This window comes from Carcharodon carcharias, chromosome 1 (assembly GCF_017639515.1).
Source record: "Carcharodon carcharias isolate sCarCar2 chromosome 1, sCarCar2.pri, whole genome shotgun sequence".
Taxonomy (NCBI): Eukaryota; Metazoa; Chordata; class Chondrichthyes; order Lamniformes; family Lamnidae; genus Carcharodon; species Carcharodon carcharias.
The window spans coordinates 247,547,834-247,571,904 of NC_054467.1; the positions used below are offsets into that span (position 1 = coordinate 247,547,834).

Here is a 24,071-nt window from a genome sequence, read left to right on the forward strand (position 1 = left end):
CTGAATACTGAATTCAACAACTTTAGGTCTTGAGGGCCCTCTTCCATCCCCAACCCCTTTCTGTTTCCCCCTTCCTTTTGTTTTTTTCCAATAAATTATATAGATTTTTCTTTTCCCACCTATTTCCATTATTTTTAAATATTTTTAAATCTTTTATGCTCTCCCCACCCCCACTAGAGCTATAAATTGAGTGCCCTCCCAACCATTCTGAATTAGCACATTCGTTTAGATAATATCACCAACTTTAACACCTATGTGTTCTTTTGTTCTGTTGTTGGTGACATCTTTTGATGATCTGCTTCTATCACTACTTGTTTGTCCCTACAACCACACCAACCCCCTCCACTTCTCTCTCTCTCTCTCTCCCCCACCCCACACACCTTAAACCAGCTTATATTTCAACTCTTTCTTGGACTTGAACTCAAGTTCTGTCGAAGGGTCAAGAGGACTCGAAACGTCAACTCTTTTCTTCTGCGCCGATGCTGCCAGACCTGCTGAGCTTTTCCAGGTAATTCTGTTTTTGTTTAAGAAAACAGTAGGAGTGCTTCAAACTTTCTATCTGATTTTGTACAACTTGCATTCATAAACTTCAATTAATGTTACTTAAAACCCAATTCTTTCTAAGGCCATGGTACATTTTTCGACCTTAACACATCGTATCTGAACAAATATTCCTTCATAGACTGTACAGAGACTTACAATTATTAAGCGACTATAACAAGCTTACAGCGAAAAGTTTCAAGTTAAACCCAGTCTTTCTAATATATTTATTGATTCATCACTAGTTCACTAATTGTAACTCAATTAAGGCTCACTACTTGCTCGATCATTATTTCTGACTGGTGACTATCTTAATAGAGTAGTTTTGATTAATACAGTTGTTTGTACAGAATGCAGAATTCAAAATGTCTTCTTTAGCCCTATGTTAGAATCAAAATGGCTTTCTTGGCCTTGCCAATTTGTTACAGTGGATACAAAATGAGAGTGGTCTAAAAATGGTCAAGTTAAACTAAAATCTGATGACTACTTACATCCACAAGGAATGTGAAATGTTCCTAATAATTTAGGGAGAGTTGTTTCGAATATTGACAGATTCCACCTCTCAGCCATTATTGAAATGTGAAAGTTTTCTTCAGCTCACTGTCAACTTTTTCATATTCATTCAGTTCCTCCTCTATAGTTTTAGCTGCTTCACGTATGTTTTTGGCAATTTCAGTCTTGCTTCCTTTGTAAAGATCCTTTGCATCTGACACCATAGAATAGAAATCCCACACCACGAGGAGCCCTGCCAGAACTCCTGAAGCAGCTTTGAGTGCTCTTAAACTGCTTTTGGTCACTACTGAAGCCACCACACTAACAGTACTCAAGCTTTTCATGACAGCCGCAGACGTACCGACAAAAATATTTTGTGGTATGTCTTTCTCACTACCTTTAACCCATGATTCAATTGCCTGGCAAACATTGTTTAAACTGTCTGACATAATTTTGTTCTCTTTTTGATATTCTTCCACAATGCTCTTTACTGTCTTCAGGTTATTTTTTTGTTTAACAGTATCAGAAACACTGGCTGCAATGTTAGTGGCTCCACCAACTACGCCGACCCCACATCCCACCCCAGTGAGGATTAATGAGGCTCCTGCTGTGAAAGGAGCAGCAATTAATCCAGCGATGCTCAGAGCTCCTCCTACAATACCTACAGATGACCCTGTGACATTTGCAATGGTGGCATCTTTGTGAAAACTGTCAATACCATCTGCAATCCTTCGTAGATTCGTGATGTATCCTGTAACCTTCTCTTTATAAACACCGAATTTGATGAGATGCTGCTTAACATTCTCAATGGTCTTCTTTTTCCTGTAAGATTGAAAACACAATATTTTTCTAAGTTATTTTGAGACACCACAAACACTGATGAAGTGGGATAACTGAAATGATTTTATATTTGTTAATGTTAAGACATGCATCAAAAGCTTTAGAATAGACAATATAGTAAATTATAGTGACTCCTTCTGGGCATGATGATGTCATGAAGCTATTAATGTATATAATGTATTGAATTTGTAAGGTGAAAATGCTTTGCCTGGTGCCTGGTTAAGTCTCTGGGTTGCTGTTGCCTTAATGGAGATTAGTTTGGGAATTTGTGAAAAGTTATGATAGTAGTAATTTGTAGCCATGTGTATATATATTTTAACCTGTGTAAATTAATAAAATGTTTAATTTAGTTTAAAGTAAAACCTCGAGAACTGGTGGTCTGATTCCTGAATTTAGAATCACACCCCAAACATAACAATTAAAATTATAGGTTATGACAGTTGTTTAAAGTTTCCCTCTGGAATTTTTAAGTAACTCAGCTCTACCAACTGTTTGGTCATAGCAATGGGATCCCTGACCAAGGACAGTTCCAGAGGTGGCTAGCTCAGCAGTTGTAACAACAAGACCTTTCACAGATATTCATTGCTGAACCAGAAAAGAAGATAAGGTGAACTGGAGGCCAGAAAGATGGTCAAGTCACCATGGGAATTGTGAGGTCCCAAGGCTGGACAGGGAACCAGGGGATTAAGAACTAAAAATATATGCAACAAACCTTGTATCACGGAGAGAGGTTTCTTGGCTGGCTAAGGTTCTCTCCCTTGGAAGTGCCTGAAGTAAAATCTTTGCTTACTTGAAACTCACAAACTTGAAAGCGGTCATTTTTACCACAACCAATGGCGTAGTCAGCAGGATCTTCGCAATGTCAGTCACTGGCACTAAAGTGAACGTTGATAGCAAAGGACTGGTGAACAAGCTCATTTACACCAATTAGAGAGGGCGGTCAGTATTGGAGACGGAAAGCCGGTGGACTGGTTTGAGGATCAGTGCCAGAGTACAGGCCTGTGAGTGGAATAGCTAAAGGTAGTGTGGTTGAGGTTTGATTCCTTGGGTAAACAAGAAGGGATTATTATAACTCTTCTCAGGGTAAACTCTTAGTGAGAAACGGCAGGGTAAAACAGGAAACACCATTTCCTAAAGAGTCAGATTCACACTGGGGAGGAGGCGGCATTGTTATATTGTCACTGGACTAGTAATCCAGAACACCAGGCTAATGCTCTGGGGACCTGGGTACAAATCCCAATATGGTAGATGGTAGAATTTGAATTCAATAAAAATCTGGAATTAAAAGTCCAATGATGACCATGAAACCATTGTCAATCTGGTTCACTTTAGTCTTTAGAGAAGGAAGTCTACCTTATCTGGTCTGACTTATGTGTGACTCCAGACCCACAGCAATGTGGTTGACTCTTAAATAGCCTAGCAAGCCACTCAGATGTATCAAACTACCAAAAGGAATGAAATGGATGGAGCAGCATTGACCTAGCTGGCAAACTCAGCCTCACAGGCTAGTCAAACCTAACATACTCATACTCACAGAATCATATGTTACAGATAATGTCCCAGGTACAACTATCACTATCCCAGGTGGGAGGAAGTTGCCCTGGGAGTCCTCAACATTGACTCTGAGCCCCATGAAGTCCCATGGCATCAGCTCAAATATGAGCAAGGAAACCTCCTGCTGATCGCCACATACTGCCCACCCACCCCACCACCACCCAGCATTCAGCTGATCAATCAGTGCTCCTCTATGTTGGACACTGCTGGCAAGGGCGCAGAATGTACTCTGGGTGGGGGACATCAATGTCCATCACCAAGAATGGCTCGGTGGCACCACTACTGGCCGAGCTGGCCGAGTCCTAAATGATATAACTGCTAGACTGAGTCTGTGTCAGGCGGTGAGGGAACCAACAAGAGGGAAAAACATACTTGATGTCAACCTCACCAAACTGTTTGCTGCACATGCATCTGTCCACGACAGCATCGGTAGGAGTGACCACCACACAGTCCTTGTGGAGGCAAAGTCCCATCTTCACTCTGAGGATACCCTCCATCATGTTGTGTGGCACTACCACCAAGCTAAATGGGATAGACTTTCAACAGATCTAGCAACATAAGGCTGGGCAACCATGAGGCGATCATCAGCAGCAGAATTGTACTCAATCACAATCTATAACCTCATGTCCCGGCATATCCCCCGCTCTACAATTACCATAAAATCAGCGGGTCAACCATGGTTCAATGAAGAATGCAGGAGGGCATGCCAGGAACAGCATCAGGCATACTTAAAAATGAGGTGTCAACCTGGTGAAGCTACAACACAGGACTACTTGTATGCCAAACAGCATAAGCAGCAAGCGATAGACAGAGCTAAGCAATCCCACAACCAAAGGATCAGATATAAGCTCTGCAGTCCTGCCACGTCCAGTCGTGAATGGTGGTGGACAAATAAACAACTCACTGCAGGAGGAGGCTCCACAAAAACCCCAATCCTCAATGATGGAGGAGCCTAGCACATCAGTGCAAAAGATAAGGCTGAAGCATTTGCTACAATCTTCAGCCAGAAATGCCGAGTGGATGATCCATCTCGGCCTCCTCCAGAGGCCTTGAGCTTTACAGGTGCCTCTCTTTAGCCAATATGATTCACTCCATGTGAATGAAACTGCAGCTTGAGCAGAACTATATTTCATGCTATGGTCGTTCTGGTGGAAGCATGCCTGAGATTGTAACTCTCTTTAGCCTGAGACCATGGATGCCTGATGGGTGCTATAAGCTGCATTTTTAATGGGTATCATTCGTCACCAACAAATTAGCCATTCAGTTGAAAAGAGTTGAGAAGAGCTGTGTTGCATGGCAACGTCTGAGTATATAGGGATCATGACTACTCCCAGGGGACCGCTCAGACAGTTACAGGATGTACAAACAATGATCACAGACAATCTGCACGTTTAGAGTGTGAAAGCTTTCCTGACTGACAGAAGCCCCTGGCTGGCTCGTGGCTGCCCCAATAGCTGCAGTTGAACAATTGATGGCCCCATGTGTCCTAAGAAAGCCTGCCATTGGTCCAAAGCCTCTCACTGTCAGGATGGCTCTCATCAGTAGTGGTGAAATGAATGGAGGTTTCAACCCTCATTACAATGTCAGTACAAAGGTGGGTTGCTGATTGTGAAATGACAGACAGGTCACTTTCTGATTCCTGAAAGGATCCTAATGCTTAGACATTGAGGGTCACCATTACCTTCAAACATGCAGCTGAAATGGCATGAACCTAAACTGCCTCAGCCTATGAACCGAATTCCTATCTCCCCATCAATCATTGCATATTGATGTTACTAGCTCCCTGTATAGACAAAGTATACTACAACTCTGGCATTCATTCAGCTGAAGGTCCTCTCAACTCTTTCCTTAGGATAGTGTCTTCTCCTGGAGAGTACCTTTCCACACTCCCTTCACTGGTCTCAGGGCCTTCAGCATCATTATGATGCTCATGTTGCCGGTGTGCTCGTTGCTGATGACCATGTCTCTCTACCTCACTGGAGAAGCCACCACCAGAGTGACTCTTCCGTTCTTCTGTTGTTGCAGGCTGTCCTGAAATTGTCTTTCCTGGTTCAAGCCCTTCTTCCAAGTCCCTCACAGATTATCCCCTTACATTCTCGACAGCCAAGCTGACAAAAATTTAAACAATGGAGCATACACACCTCTCCTGCAACCTCCTACTCCTCAGTGTTCTCCTCTCCTGTGCTTGCTTTTAACCTACCTGCCTCACTGTGAGGCACCCTGTCGTGATTCCCACCTGCCTGTGCATCCCTGCAGCTACCATTCAATTGGATAGATTGTGTTAAATCTCAGTCAAGTGATTTGTTAAATAGCTAAAGCATTTCTTCATTGTCCTTAAGCGGAAGGCACGCTGGCTCCTGGGTTTTGGCTTGCTGGCCTTCTATAATTTCAGAATTGTTCATGGTAACATCGGCTGTTAATCAGAGCAATTGAGGTTAAATGGAGGGCATTGATTGGATGGTTACAGGAGCACACGTAAAGAGACACTTACTGACACAGGGGCACTGTGAGGACAGGAGATATTTATACCTGTAATGTCTCACTCTGTGAATAAATCTATTCCAAATAAAGACTGGCTTCATCTGACTTAACATCACAGTTTCACCAGTTGGTGAACAGGGAGGTGATCCTTCCTGCTCTACACTCCAATATATTCTCATGAGAGAAGGAACACATGCTGTTTAAAATGCTTTGGGGGTGGGAATAAATTCAACAGCCCTTCTCTGAAAATTAAAGATATGGAAAGGATGAAACATGGTGTGGTATAAAATGGGGAAAAGATCGGGCAATGTGATGGGAACAGTTTGATTACATTGAGGGTAAAAGCTGACAGGGTTGAATGACCTGTTTCTATACTGTAACCGTTACATATTACAGAGTTTGATGAAGCAAAGAAGAATAATTCATTCCTAATTTAGAACAATTCATTCACATGTCTGCTACATAAATGTGTGCTTAGCTGAACTTCATTGTGTCTGAATCATTATCTGTTAAATGAATTAAACAAAAACATTATTAATATGAATATATTAATGGTGGATACATATAAATATGCATATGAATTTTACCAGACATACGTTTTCCTGCATCGCAGTATGAGAGCTAGAGTGTCAGTGTGTTGGCTATTTTACTAAGAATTGCACAGAAGTTACTGGTCTACATTGCAATTAATTCTACACCAGTCTCCTTCCACTCAAAGTCATATAACCTTATCAACCCTTATGTGTTTATCTAGCTTTCCCTTAAATACATCTATATTATTCACCTCAACTACACCTTCTAGCAGGGAGTTCCACATTCTAACCAATCTCTGTGTAGATAAGGGCTGGATTTAATGTTCACAAAGTGAGTCCCACCCACTGGTTCTCCAGCTGCTTCCATGGGGGTTGTGCAACAAAATTAAATGTCAGTCAGACACTTAACTGGCCAGCATTGGTCTTTCCCTGAGATTTGGGACCGTGGTGTCCAAAATCCCGCCACTCCCAAGGGTAACTGGCAAATCAGAGGGTGGCAGCTCTCCATTGCCGGTAACACCACTCGGAGCGGTGGCTGCTGTCTGCAGTGCTCCAAGTACTTCACCAGGGTTTGTTGCTGGGTCCCTGGACTCAGGTGAGCGAGGACTTTACTAATGGTCGTATCCACTTTCACCAACCATGGTTCCATTAGGCTTACACTCACTTCTTTAATATTGCTTCTCCCTCTCTCACAGCTTATCATTCCATTAGTCTTGCATGCCTATTGACTGGCCAGACCCATATTCTTAAAGATTATGTTTCGATCATCATAGCACACATCTCTTTTAGTTTAAATTTCCATTGGTTCTGTTATGTTTTGCTCCATTTTACCATTTAATTGAAAATGAACTGTTGCCCTGAGGTGTGCAACGGGCTGTGTTTATATGAGCTGTGTGGTGATCTGACATTTACATATTGAAATGATCATGAGGAAGCATTATCCAATTGAAGGGTTTCCCAGAATCGCTGATTAACCAACTCATCCCAAGCCAGATATCAAGGATATTTCATATTTCAGGAATGAAAAAGACTACAAGAAGGAAAATTTTACTCCCTCATCAATTGAAATAAAAGCCATAAACTATTTTACATTCACACCATTATCAGGTTTTATTTCCTTTTTGGCAAAAAAATAGTTCCGCTGTAATTTGCACAATGACCTCAAATTCTTTTATTTAAGGATTAATGGTAAAAACCTAAAAGATGCGTATAAACAACACAATTAATATAGAAATAGTGAATCAAGTTGGTTGTCAGGTGGGAAAAGAAGAGAAAAGTGTTTTAAAAGCTGTCTTGTAGTAAAGGCAGCCAGTCATCTGGGAAACCCTTCCAGACTGCTGAGGGAGGCAAGGGAGGAGATCACAGGGGCTCTATCCCAAATTTTTAATTCCTCTCTCGCCACAGGGGAGGTGCCAGAGGTCTGGAGAACAGCTAATGTGGTTTCGCTATTGAAGAAGGGTTGTAGAGAGAAGCCAGAGAACTACAGACCGGTGAGTCGCACGTCAGTGGGAGGGAAACTATTGGAGAAAGTTCTGAAGGAGAGTATCTATCTCCACTTGGAGAGGCAAGGTTTGATCAGGGATAGTCAGCATGGCTTTGTCAGAGGGAGGTCATGCCTAACACATTGATTGAATCTTTTGAGGAAGTGACCAGGTGTGTAGATGAGGATGGTGTAGTTGATGTAGTTTATTAGGATTTCAGCAAAGCCTTTTACAAGGTCCCACATGGGAGACTTATAAAGAAGGCATATGCACATGGGATACAGGGTAATTTGACAAGGTGGATTCAAAATTGTCTTAGATGTAGGAGGCAGAGGGTGATGACAGAAGGATGCTTTAGTGACTGGAAGCCAGTGTCCAGTGGCATACCACAGGGATCTGTGCTCAGTCCCCTATTATTTGTCATTTATATAAACGACATAGAAGACTATGTGGGGGGTAGGATTCGTAAGCTTGCGGATGACATAAAGATTGGCCGGCTGGTTAATAGTGAGATTGAGTGTCTTGTGCCACAGGAAGTTATAGACGGGATGGTAAAATGAGCAGATAATGGCAGTTGGAATTTAACCCTGAAAAGTGTGAGGTGATATATTTTGGAAAGAGTAATTTGACAAGGAGGTATTCAATGAACGGCATGACACTAGGAAGTTCTGAGGAACAAAGCGACCTTGGCGTGTGTGTCCATAGATCTCTGAAGGCAGAGGGGCATGTTACTGGGGTGGTGAAAAAGGCATATGGGACACATGCTTGTTGGTGTTTTATAGAACCTTGGTGAGGCCACAGCTGGAGTACTGAGTGCAGTTCTGGTCACCACATTATAGGAAGAATGTGATTGTACAGGAGGGGGTGCAGAGGAGATTCACCAGGATGTTGCCTGGGATGAAACATTTAAGTTATGAAGAGAGGTTGGATAGACTTAGGTTGTTTTCGTTGGAGTAGAGAAGACTGAGGGGTGACCTGATCGAGGTGTACAAGATTATGAGGGGCATGGACAGGGTGGATAGGGAGCACCTGTTCCCCTTAGTTGAAGGGTCAGTCACAAGGGGGCATAAGTTCAAGGTGAGGGGCAGAAGGTTGAGGGGGGATGTGAGGAAAAACATTTTTACCCAGAGGGTGGTGATGGTCTGGAATGCGCTGCCTGGGAGGGTGGTGGAGGCGGGTTGCTTCACATCCTTTAAAAAGTACCTGGATGAGCACTTGGCACATCATAACACTCAAGGCTATGGGCCAAGTGCTGGTAAATGGGATTAGGTAGGTAGGACAGGTGTTTCTCACGTTAGTGCAGACTTGATGGGCCCAAGGGCCTCGTCTGCACTGTGAGATTCTGTGATTCTGTTTCCCACCCAAAACCTGTCCCACTGGAAAGGTCACACATTAGATCTCCTTGTACCTGTTTAAGGCTGTTCTGAGACAAGGATTAGGGAATTCACAGTGACCAGCCCTTGAACACAAGTTTGCAGCAGCATCGATGCACCCTACATTTACTGAAACTGAAACCCCAATATTAAACGTATGAAGCACTTTTCAGGCAACACCGAAAATACTGAATTCTTTACCAAAAAGACGACAACTTCCTTTCCAATTACAAATAAAATGTGAATAAAATTTGAGTGGAGGAAAGGTTGAAGCAAATTTTCAACAGAATTCTGCCAAAAAAAAAAGTGGGTAAAAATGTTTACAGACGAATTCGGAGCATGAGTAGGCCATTCGGCCCCTCGAACCTGCTCCACCGTTCAATAAGATCATGGCTGATTGATCTGGGGGTGGGAATAAATTCAACAGCCCTTCTCTGAAAATTAAAGATATGGAAAGGATGAAACATGGTGTGGTATAAAATGGGGAAAAGATCGGTCAATGTGATGGGAACAGTTTGATTACATTGAGGGTAAAAGCTGACAGGGTTGAATGACGTGTTTCTATACTGTAACCGTTACATATTACAGAGTTTGATGAAGCAAAGAAGAATAATTCATTCCTAATTTAGAACAATTCATTCACATGTCTGCTACATAAATGTGTGCTTAGCTGAACTTCATTGTGTCTGAATCATTATCTGTTAAATGAATTAAACAAAAACATTATTAATATGAATATATTAATGGTGGATACATATAAATATGCATATGAATTTTACCAGACATACGTTTTCCTGCATCGCAGTATGAGAGCTAGAGTGTCAGTGTGTTGGCTATTTTACTAAGAATTGCACAGAAGTTACTGGTCTACATTGCAATTAATTCTACACCAGTCTCCTTCCACTCAAAGTCATATAACCTTATCAACCCTTATGTGTTTATCTAGCTTTCCCTTAAATACATCTATATTATTCACCTCAACTACACCTTCTAGCAGGGAGTTCCACATTCTAACCAATCTCTGTGTAGATAAGGGCTGGATTTAATGTTCACAAAGTGAGTCCCACCCACTGGTTCTCCAGCTGCTTCCATGGGGGTTGTGCAGCAAAATTAAATGTCTGTCAGACACTTAACTGGCCAGCATTGGTCTTTCCCTGAGATTTGGGACCGTGGTGTCCAAAATCCCACCACTCCCAAGGGTAACTGTCTGTCAGGGATTGTTGCTGGGTCCCTGGACTCAGGTGAGCGAGGACTTTACTAATGGTCGTATCCACTTTCACCAACCATGGTTCCATTAGGCTTACACTCACTTCTTTAATATTGCTTCTCCCTCTCTCACAGCTTATCATTTCATTAGTCTTGCATGCCTATTGACTGGCCAGACCCATATTCTTAAAGATTATGTTTCGATCATCATAGCACACATCTCTTTTAGTTTAAATTTCCATTGGTTCTGTTATGTTTTGCTCCATTTTACCATTTAATTGAAAATGAACTGTTGCCCTGAGGTGTGCAACGGGCTGTGTTTATATGAGCTGTGTGGTGATCTGACATTTACATATTGAAATGATCATGAGGAAGCATTATCCAATTGAAGGGTTTCCCAGAATCGCTGATTAACCAACTCATCCCAAGCCAGATATCAAGGATATTTCATATTTCAGGAATGAAAAAGACTACAAGAAGGAAAATTTTACTCCCTCATCAATTGAAATAAAAGCCATAAACTATTTTACATTCACACCATTATCAGGTTTTATTTCCTGTTTGGCAAAAAAATAGTTCCGCTGTAATTTGCACAATGACCTCAAATTCTTTTATTTAAGGATTAATAGTAAAAACCTAAAAGTTGCGTATAAACAACACAATTAATATAGAAATAGTGAATCAAGTTGGTTGTCAGGTGGGAAAAGAAGAGAAAAGTGTTTTAAAAGCTGTCTTGTAGTAAAGGCAGCCAGTCATCTGGGAAACCCTTCCAGACTGCTGAGGGAGACAAGGGAGGAGATCGCAGGTGCTCTGACCCAAATTTTTAATTCCTCTCTCGCCACAGGGGAGGTGCCAGAGGTCTGGAGAACAACTAATGTGGTTTCGCTATTTAAGAAGGGCTGTAGAGAGAAGCCAGAGAACTACAGGCCAGTGAGTCGCACGTCAGTGGGAGGGAAACTATTGGAGAAAGTTCTGAAGGAGAGTATCTATCTCCACTTGGAGAGGCAAGGTTTGATCAGGGATAGTCAGCATGGCTTTGTCAGAGGGAGGTCATGCCTAACACGTTGATTGAATTTTTTGAGGAAGTAACCAAGTGTGTAGATGAGGGTAGTGTAGTTGATGTAGTTTATTAGGATTTCAGCGAAGCCTTTGACAAGGTCCCACATGGGAGACTTATAAAGAAGGCAAATGCACATGGGATACAGGGTAATTTGACAAGGTGGATTCAAAATTGTCTTAGATGTAGGAGGCAGAGGGTGATGACAGAAGGATGCTTTAGTGACTGGAAGCCAGTGTCCAGTGGCATACCACAGGGATCTGTGCTCAGTCCCCTATAATTTGTCATTTATATAAACGACATAGAAGACTATGTGGGGGGTAGGATTCGTAAGCTTGCGGATGACATAAAGATTGGCCGGCTGGTTAAAAGTGAGATTAAGTGTCTTGTGCCACAGGAAGCTATTGACAGGATGGTAAAATGAGCTGATAATGGCAGTTGGAATTTAACCCTGAAAAGTGTGAGGTGACATATTTTGGAAAGAGTAATTTGACAAGGAGGTATTCAATGAACAGCATGACACTAGGAAGTTCTGAGGAACAAAGGGACCTTGGAGTGTGTGTCCATAGATCTCTGAAGGCAGAGGGGCATGTTACTGGGGTGGTGAAAAAGGCATATGGGACACTTGCCTTTATCAGTCGAGGCATAGATTACAAAAGTAGGGAGGTCATGTTGGTGTTTTATAGAACCTTGGTGAGGCCACAGCTGGAGTACTGAGTGCAGTTCTGGTCACCACATTATAAGAAGAATGTGATTGTACAGGAGGGGGTGCAGAGGAGATTCACCAGGATGTTGCCTGGGATGAAACATTTAAGTTATGAAGAGAGGTTGGATAGACTTAGGTTGTTTTCGTTGGAGCAGAGAAGACCGAGGGATGCCCTGATTGAGGTGTACAAGATTATGAGAGGCATGGACAGGGTGGATAGGGAGCACCTGTTCCCCTTAGATGAAAGGTCAGTCACAAGGGGGCATAAGTTCAAGGTGAGGGGCAGAAGGTTGAGGGGGGATGTGAGGAAAAACATTTTTACCCAAAGGGTGGTGACGGTCTGGAATGTGCTGCCTGGGAGGGTGGTGGAGGTGGGTTGCTTCACATCCTTTAAAAAGTACCTGGATGAGCACTTGGCACATCATAACATTCAAGGCTATGGGCCAAGTGCTGGTAAATGGGATTAGGTAGGTAGGTCAAGTGTTTCTCACATGTTAGTGCAGACTCGATGGGCCCAAGGGCCTCGTCTGCACTGTGAGATTCTGTGATTCTGTTTCCCACCCAAAACCTGTCCCACTGGAAAGGTCACACATTAGATCTCCTTGTACCTGTTTAAGGCTGTTCTGAGACAAGGATTAGGGAATTCACAGTGACCAGCCCTTGAACACAAGTTTGCAGCAGCATCGATGCACCCTACATTTACTGAAACTGAAACCCCAATATTAAACGTATGAAGCACTTTTCAGGCAACACCGAAAATACTGAATTCTTTACCAAAAAGACGACAACTTCCTTTCCAATTACAAATAAAATATGAATAAAATTTAAGTGAAGGAAAGGTTGAAGCAAATTTTCAACAGAATTCTGCCAAAAAAAAAAGTGGGTAAAAATGTTTACAGACGAATTCGGAGCATGAGTAGGCCATTCGGCCCCTCGAACCTGCTCCACCGTTCAATAAGATCATGGCTGATCTGATTGTAACTTCAACTCCACATTCCTGCCTACCCCCGATAACCTTTCACCCCTTGCTTGTCAAGAATCTATCTACCTCTGCCTTAAAAGCATTCAAAGACTCTGCTTCCACCACCTACTGAGGAAGAGAATTCCAAAGGCTCGCGACCCTCAGAGAAAAAAATTCTCCTCACCTCTGTCTTAACTGGTCCCTAGTTTTAGATTCTCCCAAAAGAGAAAACATCCTCTCCGCATCCATCCTTTCAAGACCCCTCAGGATCTTGTATGTTTCAATCAAATGTCATATTTGTTCTATTTAATATAGATTTAAGCTTAGCTAGAATAATGCCTAATTATAGGTTTTTATGGGTAAAAGGTCAACATTTTCTAGCAGCTTGCAACCATCTCCCTCAGACCTCAAGCTTGGAGCTGCCTGCCCATATTGTGCAGCTCAGAGCGAAATGCTGAGTGTTTGCACATCTTAGCAGGAGACTAAAGTTCATGCAAGGCTAGCACCACATGCAGGAAAGACTCAAAATGGTGCATCAGGCAAGAGAGAACCTCCACAATTTAAAATGCTGTTCTGGTGGAAGAGGTGGAGTGGAGGATAGAGTTTCTGCTCCTTCAGTGGGCCAGGAGGCCACCTCAAGCAAGTGTTTAGCAGGCAGTGGGAGGCCCCAGTCATGTGGAAACTGTCACAAGCGTAGTGCCAAGGATCCGGATGCAGTGCTACAAGACTTCAAGTGAGTGGCCAAAGCCATGCCAAGGCCATATCCTTCAAGCTAAATCTTACCAATTGCACCCGTTAAACAGGGCAGTGAGTGAATTTACCCACCAGAGCTGATTAGCAAGAAAAACAGCTTTTACTTTCCATCACACTCCTGACTTGGGTCTTGTAGATGGTGCACAGACTTTGGTGAGTCAGGAGGTGAGTTAGTCATTGCAGAATTCCCAGCTCAAATAGTCTTTATATGGCTGGTCCAGTTCAGTTTCTGATTAATGCTGTAAATGTTGCTTGCTACTTATCAGCCCGAGTCTGAACGTTGTCCAGATCTTTCTGCAAATAGACATGAACTGCTTCAATATTTCAGAAGTCACAATGTTACTGAACCATGGACAGTGCAATCATCAGCAAACTACCTCACTTCTGACCTTATGATAGAGGAAGGTCATTGATGGAGCAGCTGAAGATGGTTGTTCCTAGGTTGCTACCCTGAGGAACTCCAGCAGAGCTCGCCCCCGGGGCTGAGATGATTAGCCTCCAACAACCACAACTAATTCACTTTGTACTAGCTGTGATTCCAACCAGTGTAGAATTTTGCCTCAATTCTCATGAACTTCAATTTTGCTAGTGCTCCTTGATGCCACAATTGATCAAATGCTGCCTCGATGTTGAGGGCAGTCACCCTCACCTCACCTCTTGAGTTCAGCTCTTTTGACTTTCTTTGGACCAAGGACATTCAGGAGCTGAATGGCCCTGGCAGAACCCACACTGAGCATTAGTGAGCAGGTTATTACTTTGTAAGTGCTGCTTGATACCTTTGTTGATGATGCCTTCCATCACTTTGCTGACGATTGAGGGTAGACTGAGGGGGGCAGTAACTGAACTGATTGGATTGTCCAGGTTTTCTTTTGCACAGGTCATACCTGGTCAATTTTCCACATGGTCGGGTAGATGCCAGTGTTGTAGCTGTACTGGAAAAGCTTGGCTAGGGGGTGCAGCTAGTTCTAGAGCACAAGTCTTCAGTACTTCTACCAAAGTGTTGTCAGGGCCCATAGCCTTTCCAGTATCCAGTGCCTTCAACCAATTTTTGATATCATATGGAATGTAGCAAATTGGCTGCAGACTGGCACCTGTGATGCTGGGGACATCACGAGAGCCCCAAGGTGGATCATCCACTCGGCACTTCTGCCTGAAGATGGTTGAAAATGCTTCAGCTTTGTCTTTTGCAATGATATGCTGGGCTCCCCCATCATTGAGGATGGGGATATTTGAGGAGCCTCCATCCTCCAGTTAGCGTAAATCATGGCATATAAGATGTCCGGGCATATAAGTCGACCCCATTTTTTGGGTACAGTAAATCATGCTTTTGCATTTACTGAACATATAACTCAACCCGCGTTTAAGGCTACAAAATGCTATACTTGCATTACTAGTCCCCCTCAATTTTTCACCCCTAGTACATGTTTTATTTATCTTATACTGTTGGAATCTCATGTGGACAACTCTTTGGAACAAGATTTAGACATCATGGGCCTAAGCTTACCCAGATTGTGCCATCTTTTTTTCAGTTTGCACATGATGGAACTGCACTAGTCAGTGTGCTGATGCACACAACAGATAATGCCCTTATGTATTCTGTCATCCAACTCGCTCTTTAGCTTGTCCTGTATTTGCATCTTCTCTGAAGTGTAGTACAGCATCAACTCTGAAGTTTCCTATAGTGTTGCATCTATCTGGGTACATCTGTTGTAGGTCGTGGACTGACTCATGCAATTATTCTTGGCATCTTCTGCTGCGATCAGTAGAGGTGATCTCATGTTTTGTACATGCCGATAACCCTGCTGCTGCTGGTCCACTCGTATCCTCCAGGTAAAATATTTGTTTAAGGATTTGCCGTAGTTGCTTTTCAATGTCAATGTTCCTATGCAATGAATGGGTGGCCTATTGTACACAGTTTGTTTGGTTCTTGTGGGTGGTATCATTGATACAGATACATATTCTTCATATCCTTCCAAAAAATCATGGTCCTTGCCCTTATCAGAGCATCTGCTGACGAACTCATCCATTGAGGTTTATGGCTGTTGTCTGTAAGCCATCAGCTCAAAACAATGAGCCCTGAAGTTCACATTTACATGAAACTGATTCTCCAGCATGTTGCATAGATTAACAGGCTCCTTCTGATCCTCCTCTATACAACCCCTCGTTTCCAATGGCGATTTTTATTTTCATCACTTGTTTATCCGGCTCTGGGACAGATAAATCTAAGAGGCATATTTCCATCCGTTGATTGAAAATCCTAACTTCTGATGGGACACCTGTGGCCTTCCGATTCATGCTGAGGAATTTGGTGGTCAGCTTTTGATACTCCCTGTCTTTTATGGGTACTCCAGGTGTGTAGGGGGTTTGTAAGCTCATTACTCCGTGCAGAGATTCACCAATGTAGCTGCTGTGTTCTTTATATTCTCTTTTGTTTTGTAGGTGCAGTTCAGGCTTTTATCCGCTTCGCAAGCTTTTGTCTTTTGCGTGGGAATGGCACCCGAGGACCTCTCAATCATCCTGTAGCTTTTAATGCCTGATCAAAACTGACTTGATGCACCCATTACCCACAGATTGGCTATTCCACAAATCAAGTACTCATCATTCAGATAAGCACCGCCTGTGGAGAGACTCTGCCTCCTGTGGTTTCAAGGTACATACAGCCTCCATATTGCACCAAATCTTGTCTGCAGCTTCCTCTGAGGTTTCCAAATTCACATCGCTGCCATCATGTTGCGTTTCTATGTCTGCTTTACATAAACTCAGCAATCTCACATGAGGTCTGGTCAACTATATGTAGGTTCAGTTTATTCAAAGATACATTATAGGATGGCTATGACGCTCGATTCATTGTGGGCAATAGGGAAATAGGAGCCACTGGAGTCAGTGTAGCCTATAGGGAAACCGTAGAGAGCCACTGGATACATTGTGGGATGTTGGAAAACGCAGAGAGCTGCTGGAGTCAGTGTGGGATATAGGGAAACCGTAGAGAGCCACCGGAGCCATTGTGGACTATAGGGAAACCTTAGAGTACCACTGGTACTCTATATACTCTGGTACTAAATGTACTTGAGAGATCCGACAACCATTATTCACAAGGACAACACAGCTGCAATTGCTACAAGCACACAAATAGCTGCTGCCAAACCTCCTGAGTTTTTCCAGCATTTTCTGAAATGTCAGGGAACCAAGGGTCTAGTGAGAGGGAGGAATTGAAGAAAATCAGTATCAGTAAAAAATAGAGAAATTAATGGGATTAAAGGCTGAAAAATCCCCAGGGCCTGATAATCTACATCCCAGGATACTAAAGGAAGTGGCCCCGGCAATATTGGATGTAGTGGTGGTCATCTTCCAAATGTTATAATCTCTGGAGCAGTTCCTACAGGTTGGAGAGCAGCAAATGGAACCTCATTATTTAAAAAAGGAGGGAGAGAACAAAACAGAGAATTACAGGCCAGTTAGCCTAACACCAGTAGCGAGGAAAATGCTAGTGTCTATTATAAAAATGTGGCAACAGAACACTAGGAAAGCATTAACAGGATTAGACAAAGTCAGCATGGGTTTATGAAAGGAAAATCATGCTTAACTAATCTACTGGAGATTTTTCACGATGTAACTACTAGAATAGATAAGGGAGAACCAGTGGATGTATTGTACTTGGATTTCAAGAAGGTCCCACATAAGAGGCTAGTGGGCAAAATTAAAGCACATGGGATTGGGGGTAATATACTGGCATGGATTGAGAATTGGTTGACAGACTGGAAACAGAGAGAGAGAATAAATGGATCTTTTTCCAGGTGGCAGGAATTGATCAGTGGGTTACTGCAGGGATCAGTGCTTGGGCCCCACCTATTGACGATATTTATACATGACTTGAATGAGGAAACCAAATGCAATATTTCCAAGTTTTCTGACAATGCGAAACTGGGTGGGGTTGTGAGTTGTGAGGAGGATGCAAGGAGGCTTCAGGGTGATTTAGACAAGTTGTGTGTGTGGACAAACACATGGCAGATGCAGTATAACGTGGATAAATGTGAAGTTATACACTTTGGTATGAAGAACAGAAAGGCAGAGAATTATTTAAATGGTGATACATTGGGAAATGTGGATGTACAAAGGGATCTGGGTGTCCTTGTACACCAGTCAATGAAAGTAAACAGGCCGGTGCAGCAAGCAATTAGAAGGTAAATGGTATGTTGGCCTTCATTGCAAGAGGATTTGAGTTCAGAAGTAGGGATGTCTTATTGCAGTTATACAGGGCCTAGGTGAGAACACACCTGGAGTATTGTGTGCAGTTTTGGTCTTTCTACCTACTCCTGCGCAACCTGTCACCTGTGCACCCCGACTCCTGCGCACCCTGTCTCCTGCGCACCCGACTCCTGTGCACTCTGACTCCTGTGCACCCTGTCTCCTGTGCACCCTGACTCCTGTGCACCCTGTCTCCTGTGCACCCTATCTCCTGTGCACCCTGTCTCCTGTGCACCCTGTCTCCTGTGCACCCTGTCTCCTGTGCACCCTGTCTCCTGTGCACCCCGACTCCTGCACACCCTGTCTCCTGTGCAACCCGACTCCTGTGCACCCTGTCTCCTGCGCACCCGACTCCTGCGCACTCTGACTCCTGTGCACCCTGTCTCCTGTGCACCCTGTCGCCTGCGCACCCTGTCTCCTGTGCACCCTGTCTCCTGTGCACGCTGTCTCCTGTGCACCCTGTCTCCTGTGCACCCTATCGCCTGCGCACCCTGTCTCCTGCGCACCCCGTCTCCTGCGCACCCTGTCTCCTGTGCACCCTGACTCCTGTGTACTCTGTCTCCTGTGCACCCTGTCTCCTGTGCACCCTATCGCCTGCGCACCATGTCTCCTGCGCACCCCGTCTCCTGTGCACCCTGTCTCATGTGCACCCCAACTCCTGCGCACCCTGTCTCCTGTGCACCCCGACTCCTGTGCACCCTGTCGCCTGCGCACCCTGTCTCCTGTGCACCCTGTCTCCTGTGCACGCTGTCTCCTGTGCACCCTGTCTCCTGTGCACCCTATCACCTGCGCACCCTGTCTCCTGCGCACCCCGTCTCCTGCGCACCCTGTCTCCTGTGCACCCCAACTCTTGCGCACCCTGTCTCCTGTGCACCCAGACTCCTGTGCACCCTGTCGCCTGCACACCCTGTCTCCTGCGCACCCCGACTCCTGCGCACCCCGACTCCTGTGCACCCTGACTCCGCATCCCGACTCCTGTGCTCCCTGTCTCCTGCGCACCCCGACTCCTGCGCACCCCGTCTCCTGTGCACCCTGTCTCCTGCGCACCCCGACTCCTGCGCTCCTGGGCTCCTGCGCACCCCGACTCCTGTGCATCCTGTCAGCTGTGCACCCCGACTCCTGCGCACCTTGTCTCCTGTGCACCCCGACTCCTGCGCACTCTGTCTCCTGTGCACCCTGACACCTGTGCACCCTGTCTACTGTGCACCCTGTCTCCTGTGCAACCTGTCTCCTGTGCACCCTGTCTCCTGTGCACCCCGACTCCTGTACACCCTGTCTCCTGTGCAGCCCGACTCCTGTGCGCCCTGTCTCATGTGCGCCCTGTCTCCTGTGCGCCCTGTCTCCTGTGTACCCCGACTCCTGTGCACCATGTCTCCTGTGCACCCTGACACCTGTGCACCCTGTCTCCTGTGCACCCCGACTCCTGTGCACCATGTCTCCTGTGCACCCTGTCTCCTGTGCACCCCGACTCCTTTGCACCCTGTCTCCTGCGCACCCTGTCTCCTGTGCGCCCTGTCTCCTGTGTACCCCAACTCCTGTGCACCCTGTCTCCTGTGCACCCTGACACCTGTGCACCCTGTTTCCGTGCAAACCCAGGGACCACAATATTCTGTTTTAGTAAAGGCAGTCTAAGCCAAGCAACGTTGAGCTGCCAGGATATTTTGCAGTATCCTGCATCAATGTCTAAATAAGGCATTTTTCTGGTCTTGTGGAAAGAATTGTTGCAGTTAATGTCCTTAAGAGAGGTTGCGAATTTTAGTTGAATATTTATAGACAATTTTCTATCGCTTTCACTTTTAATCACTTTTTGTTCCTCTAATCTTTTACGACAATTTCCTTCCTCAATTAGTTATTATTATTATTTGAAATGTGCCCATTTACTGGAAAGATTGTGCTTTCAGTTTCACAACTGATTTGTGTGATTTTATGAAAATGAAGAATATGAAAATGGTATTTTGATTATTAACAACAGATTTTGCATGTTAGTGTTCAGTAAAAAGTGATGATAAATTAACTGAGTCTTCCAGTACAGACACTCTTTATCTATTACATGTAGAATGTAGAAGAGTGTCTCTGTAAATGGTAATGCTACGCCTCTGGGTAAAGTTAATTCTCATCCTGTGACAGGACCGGAGAGTCCCAAAGAAAGCAGAGGGAAGCTTTTGAGATGTTAAAACATTTGACTCTTTCACCTAGATACAAATAGCTATGTGTGTCACTAAGATATGTAGATTCATTCAGAAATAAGGAGGGTGATTTCTTTTACGATGTATTTCCAAGTCAGGATGGTGAGTGACTCGGAGGGGAAATTCCAGACAGTGGTGTTCCCACCGATTCAAATAAAACCTATCAAATATTTGACATTACCCATTGTTGGCACCAATTCCGTTATGACAAAGGGAAGGTCCTGCTGCAACTTTACAATGTGACTGCAAACAAATTCTTCTAATCTAAGGGGAAAAAAAGGTAAAAATCAACAAGTTGTATTTAAACAACAGGGTTAACAAAGAGATAATGAATACGAATGGTTGAACAGTCCGAAACTGAGAGAAAAATATTTAAAAGTTGTCTTGCAGTAAACACGAGCAGGATACCTGGAAAATAAACACTTCAAGATTTCCCATTGATAATTTGGCCCATTGTTAGACTCTGTTACTTTTACAGTAAAATCCAAGCCCACTGTACCCTTCGTAGCATCGAAGTATCACTTCATTGTAGCGGCCGGGTTAATGTTGTTCCTTGTATCCCTTTACCTGCAACTCACTAAATAGAAACAATTTCTGTAGATTAATGTAAATGTTCACTCCAGTACTAATGAGGTTTCTTTCATTATTTGGCTTATTAAACAAGACCATAACTGCAAACTATTATTTCCCCACTGATAACTCACCTCTTCTGAAGGACTGATTGCAGATTCACAGCGAACTCATTTGACCAAGAGTTTGCACTAGCCCTGATGCACTCTGTCAAGGTCTAGGAGAAAATGTGCCCTATTTATATATTTAAAGCGACTGTGAAACTGAAACTATATTTAAAGTATGCAAAATAATTTCAGTCCACACCTAAAACACGGAATGTTGCTAAACAGGATACAATTTAACAGTAAAGCACAATAATGTGGATGCTGGAAATCTGAAACAAATCCAGAAAATGCTGGAAAAATTCAGCAGGTCTGGCAGCATCTGTAGAGAGAGAAACAGAGCTGACGTTTCGAGTCTGTATGGCTCTCCTTCAGAGCTAAACTGAAGTGTAATGAATGTAATGAAATTAATACTGTTTAAGGCGGGGTGGAGCAGGTGAAACTGGATAGAAGGACAGCATTAGATGGGGGTTAAGGAGAGATTGACAAAGATGTCATGGACACAGGACAAAGTGAGTGTTAATGGTAGCAGTAAAGGCTAAGGAAGGTGCTGACAGTGTCCATGACATCTTTGTGAATCTCTCCTTAGCTCCCACCTATCGCCGACCTTCTGTCCAGCACTATCATCCTCACTGTTCACATTGCTTACAAATTCTTTGTCATTCACCAATTTTGCCCTGTATATCCAAGTCCAAGTCACCAATATATATCAGGGAAAGCAGGGGTCATTTCAATGACCCCTGAGGAACCCCACTCTCAATTGTTAAACTAGGCTTTGGAAACTGTGAGGTATTGAATTAAACACGTAGCTTAAATAGTTAAACTAATTATTAAAACTGCAAATAAATAAAACATTTCAATCAACTCCCTAATAAATTAAAAGCAAAAAACTGCAGTTGCTGGAAATCGAAAACAAAAACAAAAATAAAAAATACCTGGAATAACTCAGCAGGTCTGACAGCATCTGCGGGGAGGAACACAGTTAACGTTTGGAGTCCATATGACTCTTCAACAGAACTAAGGAAAAATAGAAGAGAGATGAAATATAAGCTGGTTTAAGGAGGATGGGACAAGTAGAGCTGGATAGAGGGCTAGTGATAGGTGGAGATTGCAAAAAGATGTCATAGACAAAAGGACAAAGAGGTGTTGACAGTGGTGATATTATCTAAGGAATGTACTAATAGGTGACATTAAGGCTAGAAAGCAGAATGAGCAAGGTACAGATAGCCCTAGTGGGGGTGGGGTGGGTGAAGGAATCTACAAAGGCTAAAAGGTAGAGATAAAACAATGGATGGAAATACATTTAAAAATAATGGAAATAGGTGGGAAAGGAAAAATCTATATTAATTATTGGAAAAATAAGGGGGGAATCGGAAAGGGGGTGCAGATGGAGGAGAGAGTTCATGATCTAAAATTGTTGAACTCAATATTCAGTCCGGAAGGCTGTAAAGTGCTCAGGCTGTAAGGCTGTAAAGTGCTTGACCCTATCCCACCTCCACTAGGACTATCTGTACCTTGCTCGTCCTGCTTTCTACTCTTAATGTCACCTATTAGCACATTCCTTAGATAATATCACCGCCGTCAACACCTCTTTGTCCTTTTGTCTATGACATCTTTTGGCTATCTCCACCTATCTAGCACTGGCCTTCTATCCAGCTCTACTTGTCCCACCCTCCCTTAAACCAGCTTATATTTCACTTCTCTTCTATTTTTCCTTAGTTCTGTTGAAGAGTCATAAGGTCTCAAAATGTTAACTGTGTTCGTCTCCGCAGATGCTGCCAGACCTGCTGAGTTTTTCCAGGTATTTTTATTTTTGTTCCAGTGCAGAACACGTCTTGACAAGTGTGACGTGCAGAAGTCGGGACGTACTGTCATGGACTTGCTCACATCACGGACATCCAAGAAACAGAAGATGCTGGGGCCCAACACCAATGTCATACTGGAAAACAACTCTAGCCCTTTCAACCCCTACTTTTGTATTCAATACCCAATAAAGGAAGGCATTCCATAAGATTTCTTGACCATTCTGTCGACTTGTCCTGACATCTTACAGGACCTGTGGAAGCGCACTCCAAGGTCTCTTACTTCCTCAACCCCACTCAATAACTTCCCATTAACTGAGTATTCCCTTGCTTAGTTTGCCCTCCCCAAGTGCATAACCTTGCCCTTTTCAGAATTGAATTCCATTTGCTGTACCAATCCATTGATATCATTCTGGAGTCGACACCTATCCTCTTCACTGTCAACTACACGGCCAATTTTTGTGTCATCTACAAATTTCCCAAACAAGCCTCCCACTTTTAAGCCTAAAGCATTAATATAGACAATAAACAGCAAGGACCCCAACACTGAGTCCTGTGGAGCATCACTGAAAATTGTTTCCATTTGTAAAAACATCCATTAACTAATACCCTTTGTTTCTTGTCGCTGAACCAATTTTGGATCCAACCTGCCATCTTCCCCTGTATCCCATGAAATCTCACTTTTCTGACCAGTCTGCCATGTGGGACCTTGTCAATTACTGAAATCCATTTAGACATCATCCACTGCTCTACCCTCATCAATCCTCCTTGTTACGTCCTCAAAAAATTTGATTAAGTTAGTAAGACACAATCTTCCCTTAACAGTAGCTTGATCACAACCTGTGATCAATGTGTGCCTTACCATGTCACAATTTATCCTGCCTCTCAGAATAGTTTCCAATAATTTGTCAATCACCAAAGTCAGAACATCGAAGTCCTCAACAGCGACTCCGGTCACCATGAAGCCTCATGGCGTCAGGTTAAACATGGGCAAGGATATCTCCTTCTGATTATCATGTACTGACCAAATCCCCCACCCCCACTCCCTCCACTAGACTGATGAATCAGTGCTCCCCCATGTTGAACATCTCTTGGAGGGAGCACTGATGGTGGCAAGGGCACAGAATTACTCTGGAGGGAAGACTTACGTTTCCATCACTATAGGTGGCTTTGTAGCACCACCAAGG

At 43.7% G+C, this 24,071-nt stretch overlaps 1 protein-coding gene across 1 annotated transcript; it reads right to left on the minus strand.

Moving 5' to 3' along the window:
* Window positions 1-411: 411 nt before the first annotated feature.
* LOC121275893 (apolipoprotein L3-like) lies at window positions 412-23,845 on the minus strand. The gene is made up of 5 exons (XM_041183708.1): window positions 23,747-23,845; window positions 21,113-21,195; window positions 20,590-20,672; window positions 9,968-9,992; window positions 412-1,857 (listed from the first exon to the last, which is right to left on the minus strand). Exons 1-5 carry the CDS (start codon window positions 23,843-23,845, stop codon window positions 1,110-1,112), a joined length of 1,038 nt encoding a protein of 345 aa, XP_041039642.1. The 3' UTR covers window positions 412-1,109.
* Between the last annotated feature and the right edge of the window lie 226 nt (window positions 23,846-24,071).

Excerpts from the sequence above, each read along its gene's own strand:
- LOC121275893 (XM_041183708.1), bottom strand. The coding sequence starts at position 23,845 with ATGGTGACCGGAGTCGCTGTTGAGGACTTCGATGTTCTGACTTTGGTG. Across the intron at positions 9,993-20,589 it reads GGAATTGGTGCCAACAATGG|ATAATGATTCAGACACAATG; the intron begins GTAATGTCAAAT and ends TTCATTTAACAG. Across the intron at positions 1,858-9,967 it reads GATTCAGACACAATGAAGTT|CAGGAAAAAGAAGACCATTG; the intron begins CAGCTAAGCACA and ends TTTTCAATCTTA.